General features: G+C 37.6%; 1 protein-coding gene across 1 annotated transcript; it reads right to left on the bottom strand.

Moving 5' to 3' along the window:
• Nucleotides 1–5,677: 5,677 nt before the first annotated feature.
• Nucleotides 5,678–9,148, bottom strand: LOC103501907 (NEDD8-specific protease 1). The gene is made up of 2 exons (XM_008465667.3): nt 8,984–9,148; nt 5,678–6,680 (listed from the first exon to the last, which is right to left on the bottom strand). Exon 2 carries the CDS (start codon nt 6,657–6,659, stop codon nt 5,949–5,951), a length of 711 nt encoding a protein of 236 aa, XP_008463889.2. The 5' UTR covers nt 6,660–6,680; nt 8,984–9,148; the 3' UTR covers nt 5,678–5,948.
• Nucleotides 9,149–9,625: the final 477 nt, after the last annotated feature.

Genomic DNA, 9,625 nt, shown 5'->3' with positions numbered 1-9,625 from the left:
AACCTATTCTTAGCCCAAGCACACCGCCATTCGACCAAAAGTAATCGCAATATGCAGTAAGGAAGAAGAAATTGAAAAATCATAAGTGAAGAAAGCCTAGGTAGACGCTTTTACAACTTCTTTTGAATATCAACCTACTAAAGAGAAGAAGAAAGAAAGCCTTTGGTCTTTCAATCTGATCTCTTTTTGAATGCATTGTAGAAGAATAAAAAGAATAAGAATTCGACCTCTTCTTTCTTCGTTCATGAGTGAAATGGGAATGCCATTTCGAATTGAGTTTGATCCTTATATCGAATGCTTTCTGAATTGATTCCATGGGAATTTGAATTCATTCTTGAAGAGATTAGGAGTCTGATCATTCCATTGAACTAACTAGTAATGCTGAAGTTTCTTTTTTTAGTGGTCATTGATATTGATTCTGATTCAGATGTCCTTGTTCATTGACTCCTTCTTAGTCGAGCTGCTTCACACCTTTCAGTCTCACCTTTGTTTTTGGAATCCAAATAGTAGGTTGTAAAGGAAGAAAGAGAAAGCCTAGGTTTCGGAATGCTCTTCACCTTTAAGCTAAGTCTGTAGTTCAACCTGCCTTTCGTGCGTACGTAAACTACTACCATAAATCTTGTCTTTCAGTTCTCATTGTTGCCGAAGGCGAGACTTGACTTATAGTCGGATTTAGAGCCAAGCTGCAGCTTGGGAAAGAAGCAGTTTTCTTCCGATCAAAGTCCCATAGTTTTGATCTGGATCACGAAAGAGATACCTTCCCCGCAATCCCTGTCTTTTTTAGTCAAAAACGAGAAAGAAAATCCTGACGCTCGATCCCAACAATCGACTTTGCATGCTAAGACAACCAAGTTGAAGGCAAAAGAAGGTCTTTTCTAAGAAGTTAGCATATGAACAAAGAATTGGGACAAGAGCTCTTTCCAGTCTTGCCTGACACTCCCTTCTTGACTCTTCGGGCTTTCTCCTCATCTCCTGACAATGAAAGCGATCTAACGGACTGCAACTGATAATGAAAATCGATTGGTTCATGAATTTTTTTTCATAAATTCTTTGCTCCTAGTGAAGGTATCGACTGAATCAGTGAATAAAGTCCAAAATTCAGATAGATGCTCGATTGAAAGGAGAGGAGTTGATAAGTACATATTAGCTTTCTTTTCTGATAATCCAGAAATAGGAAGAATATCTTCGATATGTAATGGAATAAGAAAAAGAGGAAGAAGATAGAGGGTTCTGAGGAAAAGCTTGACCGGCCTCCTTTCATTCTCAATTTATCCTTTCTTTTCTGACTTTATCAGAGGTAAGCATTCCTGGTTCCATTTCATAAGAGTCAAGGGAAAAATCTCTCTTTCCTTCTTCATTTTCATATGATTTGAGAATGAAGAATCAATGATTTTTTTTCTTCCTTTTCATCCCCCCTATCTTTTATGGCGGTAAGAGCTAAGCCCGAGTTGGATAGTAGGAATAAGTACTCTTTCATTCATCTAAGTCAGAGAAAGAGAAAGAATCCCCAATTTGAATCAAGGCCTTTCAATTTAATAGGCAGTAAAATGCAAAAGAAGAATGATTGAGAAAGAAACCCATAAATATCCTTTTGTTGAATCATAATTTTAATTGTAGAGAAAGATAATGAAGAAAGGTGGGGTGTAATGAAGGAAATGCAGCAGTGCTTTATATAAGAGAATTTGAGGTTGCGAGATTTATCCCCTAGTCTTTGATGGAGTGGGGATCAAAATAGCTCGTGCTAACTTCAATAGTGAAGGGATACCGACGCATTCATTGAATCTCCTTTTCCCCTTCTTTATATAGAAGATAGAAGATCAACATAATTTCTTTTCATTCCTTTAGGCCTTTCTTTCACAGTCCTGGCCTCTGAGACAGATTCATATGCCTCTTTGGGGTAATTCTTTCGACAATTCTAGTATAAAAAGAGAAAGCGAGTAGAATCAAACTTTGACGTTAGGAAGATTCCTTGTGGACTGAGAGAGTGAGTTGTAAAGGATTTGTTCTGAAAATGAAAGAGATGGTCTATCTTCACTCTTTAGATAGGGAGAGGAAATAGGTAAGACGACCACAAAAAGAATAGAATTATCGCTACCTAAAGAAGACAAAGGAGATTCTCTAGAAGACTAATCTGGATATTCCATCCTTGACTTCGAGTTCTTGGAGTGACTTGTAATGCCACCTCACTATATTCTAAATCCTTAAGCCTCACAACTCTTTCCTTTGTATCGGACCTTTCCCACTTTCCTTCCTTGACTAGTTCAAAAAAGGTTTTTTCCACTTTGGTTCATACATCATAAAGAAGTGAGAATTTATATTCATCAGACTTCCCACTCGAAAGAATTTACAACTAAAAGGAGGTGGAAGCTCTACTAAGACGGAGATGGAAAGGAGGGCACTTAGCTTGGCGTAGTTAGGTGCGAAGGTAGTACGAGGTTGAGCAAAGACTCAGAGAGGATGGAAGCATCAATATGTCAAGGAGAGAGTTTCACTCTTGCCAGATGCTTTGACTTCGGGAATCAGATTGATAGCTTTTTTAATAGAGCGAGGGGTGGAGATAGAAAGCGATGCCTACTAGATCGAATAAGCCTTTCAATAGTCTGAACCTAGCGAAGCAGAAGTTAGAGATGAAAGAAAAAAGACTCAAAAAGCCAAAACCTTCACTAGATGGAGTTGGAGCTTTCTTTTGAGTTGCATCATCTTCGTGACAGTCGTGAAAGTCAAGTCTTTTTCTCCTTGCAGTCGAGCCTATAGCCTATTACTAACCTTGTTCATCCTTAGTCATTGAGCGTGGCATCCTAGTCAACAGGAAGAGAGTCAACGATTTCTTCTTTTCTGACATAGAAAATAGAATGGGAACAAAAAAAAGAGAAAGATTACCAAAGGGGTGCCTAACCGCGTAGTGGGCGTCTAGCTTCCTCAAACTCTCCCTCAAGTGCTTTCATTGTGCACAAACCCTATGTATGGTCAAGCCGGTCTGTGGTAGCTTAATTAGTTGAATGTCTCGCTTGCTCCTTCTACCCCAACCTGTCCTCACTTGACTCTTCCACCAAGGCATCCTTATCTTGTTTCTGCTATCGAGCTATCATCCTCTTTTCTTTATCTGCTTCCTATTGGTGTGACCTTTCACATAAATCTCGATTCTTCTATTATTAGACTGCTACTTTGAATGCAGAAGGAAGTGGAAACATCAAATCAGCCATTTGGAAGGCGAAGAAGGAGGTGTTGATGAGCCTACTTTTCGCAAATTCTTTGCTCAAGTCAAGACGTGTTGATGATGACCAAGACAATCCAAAAGACCTACTAAAGGGGTGAAGCTAAGCGATTGGAAAGGAGCGCAAATCGAACTCCTCTGGATTTAAGATTCCTTCTACATCTTCAATCTACCTATTCACATTAACAAGGACTGAGGGCTCGAAATGAAAGACGTTCGGATGTCCTCTTGACTCTAAAGGGAAAAGAGTTGCTTAATGAATTAGAAGCAGGGGCAGTGGCTAAAGCTCGATCAGTTATGGAATGCCTTATGAGCTAGCCACCAAGTGCTTTCTTTTTTTTAGACTTTAATATGTCAATCTTCTCGAATCTATGGTTATTTGACCCGATTTCCATGACGAATGCGGTGGAAGGAAGGTGGTAATAAAGTCAATGTCAAATTGGGACATCAGCCTTTCATCTAAGCTTCTTAGTCATCAATGTGGTGGAGGCCAAGTCACCTCGACCAATCAACGCTCACAACACCTGCCTGATTCACTCACTGAAGGTTGGGTCGGGGGTTAGGAGATGTGATGGTTCTTGAACGACGAAGATCAGATCTACCCTTTTGGATTTTTCTAAATAATAGGGATGATTATGAATCTCGAATGGAATGGGCTCTAGTACGTCTGTCCTCCCAATTCCATATGAAAAGTGACTTGGGATGTGGAACGAGATAAGTAAATCAAGAAAGCAGAAAGAGTAGAATGATCTGATTGACCATAAATTCGCTTCTAAAACTGAAGTTTCCTCATAGGGGAAGAGGGCGCTAGGCCACTAAAGAAAGATCTCTTTCATTCATATTTGTACACACAAGCAGAATAAGATAGGCTCACTGGAAGAGTCGGACAAAGGATTTTTTTGTGTAGCCGTGCAGCAGGGTTTCTTTCATTTCATATGTGCATGGCTCGATGGTAAGCTCTTGAATGCGATCGACCCGTGTGTAGAGGGCTAATCAACCTCCCTCTAAGTTATTCCTTTGAACTTATGTAGCTTAAAAAGTACCACTGCTTTACCCTTTTCTTAATAGTGATTCTCGTACCAAACCAAAAGTTGAGACCATTAATGTTGAGGAGATAGGCTTATGTAGAAGGCGCTCTGTTGGGATTCTCACGGATAGAAAAAGACTGTAGTCGATTTGATAATGATCAAGTGAGATTGCTTCTTCGGCCCGAACCCAGGAATCCCTTAGATATGATCAAAAATGGATCTTGTTCTAACGTTGATCAGAGATTTCTCTATCAATGATGCGAATCGGAGTTTGAAGAAAGGGAAGGAGTCCTCGACCCACAATAGATAGAGAAGGACTTATTCAATCACATAGTTTGGGCTCCTAGAATATGGCGCCCTTGGGGCTTAATTTGATTGGACGTGAATCGATCATGACGATAATAGACTCAGAGTCATAGTCCTTCTCGCCCAAACAAACTCCATGAAGGCTTGGCTTGACCTTCCTGGAGGCACAAAGTTCATCATTCAATGTGGTAAGGCCTAGCAATATCATATGGTGGTATCATATAGTTGAGAAGGTAAGAGCAAGAGTGATCAAACTTGAGTCTTGATCTGATTCTCAGAGGCTTCCTCTCCTAATATCACTCATATCCTTATATTAGTCTCGTGGGCGTCGAGTTCTTCCTAAGTTGTGTCCAGCCTGTAGACCGAAGGCATGGCATACTAGTGCACAAGTTTCGAAAGATCCACGTTCCACTCCCAATCTGAATTCCACTAAAACCACTAAACAATGAAAAAAGAAGAAAGGCTCAAGTAAATGTGGATGGTGCTCATAACTGTGATTCACTAAAGACACGCGTCAAATGTGTGGAGAAGTTCTTAATTGGGGTGGCATAGCCAAATCCAAAGGACATTGAAAATGTTGTGGGTCGTCGTCTTCAAATTCTACATTGCGTGGTTGTGCCAGTCGAGTTGAAAAATAGCTTCTTTTAAAGCAATTCAGAGAGGTGTATGAACGAGGAGCATAAATGGAATCAATATCGTAACTAGCAACCTCAACTAGTGGGCACTAATGCCGGTTACGCTTTCACAACTAAAGAAAAGCCGCCACTTAAAATTCAAAAAATTACATAGTCCTAACATATAAACACCAAACATCTTATCTCAACTCGACAACTCAAACAATCCTATTGTTAAAGTCTAAAATATCTCAACTCGACAACTCAAACAACACTATTGTGAAAGTCAATTGTAAAAAGCCACTGACATTAATATTTAAACTCAATAAGCTCTTTTCGTGGAAAATAAAAACTTAAAAAGACATTAATGTTTTTATGACCTTCAATATATCCTTCACCTGTTGATGTTCATTTGTAAGAAGTACAATAATTTCTCATCGATTTTTATAATTACTCCAAAAACAACACCGATTTTTTTTCACTTCTCAAAATTTCAAAAACCAAAAGGTCACCCGATACCACAGCCAAGAAAGAAGAAAAACTTCCACTTCCAAACGTTACATCAAATTCACGTTCTCCTAAAATTTGATTTTCATCAGAATTTGGACGACCCGTTTTTCCCCGAAACATGAGGAGCTGTAGAGAATCTTTTAACCCCAAAGCAATTAAGACTGATTCGATCATTTGGACAAAACCCATTATCTCCATTAGTCAACACAAATCCAGTCCTAAAATGGAACCGTAAGCAAAGAATTAACAATATAACGAATGAACAACAACATTGTATTATTTAGTAGCCGGTTGATATTCCTTCACAGCCATTAAACTTCTTATTAGCCCCAAAATTTCTTTACGCATATTAGCAACCAATAATGGACTAATCTCCTCCACCACAGCTGAAAACCACAACCCATCTTTCTCAACTTCTCTCCTTTCCTCATACCACTTGCATATGCTTCTTGCTATAGCTGTAACATACACACCACAATCGTATCCATTTACTTGTTGTGGAGACTCGACGCATTCCATGTAACTTGGATTTGATGTTGAATTCGAGCCATCATTCATAAATCTAGCCACAGCTTTGTAGAGTCGCTTGGCATCGTACTTGTTCATTCCTTTATTGCTATCATGATGAACAAATATGTTTGCTTCTCTGTAAAATGCAAGAAGACTCCAGTGGTTTCCACCTTCAGGTTTACTAACGTCACTGTTGTCGTTGACAGGGAAGATTACGAGCTTCTTGTGGCGTAGATTGAGAGGTTCTAGGAAACCATTGAGACTTTCGACATCGGGGCAGTTCATTATCCAAAAAGCAATTGAAGGTGGAGATAGAAGAATGTCGTTGGAAGGATGGGTAGTGCTTAGATAGCTAAAATAGAACTCGATGATTCGATCGTTCAGAAAGTATGGCCCGCTAAGGATCTCCAAGTCGGATTTTCTGAGTACAACATCGTTGTAGCTTAGGATTTTCTCATCTCCTTCAAACTTCCCCATTTTGGATCAGGTAGCCAGTTCCTGCGAAGAAGAAAAGAACATGAATACCAAATTATACAACCTTCTTTTGAGAAAGATGGTCTTTACTCACAGTAAGTAATATGTACTTAAATGAAATAACAATCCACTAACAAAGTTCAGCTAATTGTGCTTTGTTCATCATCAATATCTGCCAAGTGCTTAAAATCTTTCAGGAAAATGTAAGGATACGGTCTAACCAAAAAAAAGTAAAAAAATACAGGTATAAAAAGATAGTAATATATAGCACTATCGAGAGAAGTTACAATATATCAATAGCCTTTCAAGAGGGCTCTCTCTCTCCCAAAGTCCCAAAACTTTCACCACAGCGATCCACCCCCTAAGGTGCTCAACTCCTCTTATTTATAACTAAGGCACCACTAACTGATTACTCATTATACCCCTTACTGATATCCTACCAATCTTACTATATCTCCCTAACTAGTACTCTCAGAATGGGTGGCGGGTGCTTTGTTGGGCACAAGAGGATAAATCAAGGTACCTGTTTTTGCTCACTGCCCACCACATGAAAGTTCATAGAATTCCCTCTTTGAATGAGTTCAACACTTTTGGGTATCATATGGAAAAGCCTATAATCTCTCCAAGAATTGAGATAATAAATCTTCTCAAAATAAAGTTAGTTCCTAATATTCTGATACAAAAGCCTAAACCCTCCATTTTATGGAGGAATTGTCAACTAAAAAGTTAAAACAGTTATTTGACAAACTAAACCAAGTAGCCAAGTAGCCAACCATTACCAAAGCTAATGAACAACTTCTCAGGATAATATTGTACAGCAACTAAGCAGGAGAAAAAGATGAGAAGAATATTTTAGCAGGCCAAGTTCCTCTGTTCATTTTGGTTTTTATTTTTTATTTTTCTCTACCTCAAGTGTAACTATGCTCCCTATGTAATGGAAAGCTTTTCTTGTTAGGCCAAAAAAGAAGAAACCCAGCTTATAATTAAGTAACGACCAACAATAATTTTTCCTCGCATGAGCAAAAGATCGAGCATGGTCTATAATTTCTACTGCAATTGGGGAGTTTTTAGTTATGGCATTTTATTTGTCTCAATTCTCATTAGAACAAGGCAAATTCTTTGCCCTACGATTATCACTACGTATTAAGTGTCTTATTCATTGTAAGTAACCAGTGTCTTACCTGTTAAGCTATGCTCGATTGAAAAACCAGCCAACGTAATTAATCATAACAAAACATTAAAAAGGAAAAAGGAAAAAGAAAAATATTGTCATTAACACCAGTAACCTCTCTTTAAGGTCTTAGACAAAACCTCTATCAAAGAGAACTCATAATAATTAAGATCCCATTACGTAACCCTTTGACTTTTAGTTTTTTGTTTTTTAAAAAAAATTAAACACTACTTCCACATATAAGTTTATTTGTTATGTTAACCATTTTCCATCAATATATAAACCAAATCTAAATTTGAAAACTCCAAAATGTAGTTTTAAAAAAATTTTAGAATGTGACTAAGAATTTAAGTGTTTCCACGGGAAAAATGTGAAAGTATAGGCAAAAACAAACATGAATTTCAAAAATTAAAAACTAAAAAGGAAACTACTACAGATGGGCCGAAAAGAGTACAAATTTCAAACTCACTTTGGCCACTTTCTACCTTATGAAACCAAATAGAAAGTGGCCAAAGTGAGTTTGGCCCAATAGTACGCACTCCGTCCCTAGTTGTTGGAGATTCAAACCCTCCCCCGCAATTGTTGTGCTAAAAGAAACTCTAAAATGAAACCAAATGGAAAGTGTATTGAGAAGAAATGGATCAACAATTGGCAAAGCGAACTATACTTGTACTCGGTATGTTTAAGTGACTCAGAGGTCTAGTTTATTGTTCGAATTTGAACTTAAAAAAAGATGCAGTCAGTAAATTTTCAGCTACTATATCCCTCCGTAATTTTCTAGAAACAACCCACACGAATTATTCTCGCAGAATTAGTTCTTACTTCTTAGTCTTCAAATAAATTTAAACTTCTTTATACTCTATCAACCACCAGGCACAAACAATTGTCGCATCTATATTGGATTAGGGATCTTAAACAGAATTGATTAGGATGATAACATCTGCCTAAACTGCTTGGTTTTACCAGCAACAAAAAATTGTACGAACTTCCTCAACAATCAAGAAACTGAAGATGCAAATTAGAAACGATCCGCCACTTAAATAATATATAATATTATAAATTAAGTGGAGAATCGAAGAAAATGAAAATAGATAGCAATTGGATTCTTAAAGGTGGAGGGGTAATCTAGTGAGGATGAAGAAGAAAGAAGACTTACTGAGAGACCTCCGAAGATTTATGAATCCGAAACCGATCTGAGGAGGAACCTTCAGTGAAGTTTTGTTGCTACAAACTCATACGTACGGAAGCTTTTATCTTGCCTCGAAAGTTCTAAAGCACTTTGTAATTTTTCTGAGATAATTCTACATTTTCCCCAAAGTATGGCCTACTTTTCAAAATTCAACTTTTTTCTTTTTCTAATCCTTGTAGATGAAAATTTACCAAAATAACCTTATAGAGTTTGCATGTTGAACTCTCACTACTTGCTTGCTCGTTTGCACTTTGTATTAATTTGTTTAACACAAACAATGAGAGACCAAATAGGGAGAACCAACGACAAAGAGCAATGTCGAGTCTTGAAATACGAAGATTGTATGGTTATTGTAATTTAGTGTAAGAAAAAATCCTGACTTTCAATTAATATTTGATATTGATACAATCTTTAAATATATAAAGAAAAATAAGGATGAAAAACTCTTGCACTATAAACTTATACGCATTGAATAGTTTCATTTGTAACGGCCAGGTTCTAGAACAACTAGAATGAGTCTTAACCTAATGGGTTGAGATTACATAAAAGGAAAACTAAAGATGAATCTTAATGGGTTGTTTTAACACCGAGTTGTAGGTGAAAATAGAG

The sequence above is a fragment of the Cucumis melo genome, chromosome 11 (genome assembly GCF_025177605.1).
Source record: "Cucumis melo cultivar AY chromosome 11, USDA_Cmelo_AY_1.0, whole genome shotgun sequence".
Classification (NCBI taxonomy): Eukaryota; Viridiplantae; Streptophyta; class Magnoliopsida; order Cucurbitales; family Cucurbitaceae; genus Cucumis; species Cucumis melo.
Note: the sequence above shows the minus strand (reverse complement) of the source record. Positions and strands in the feature narration are given on the sequence as shown.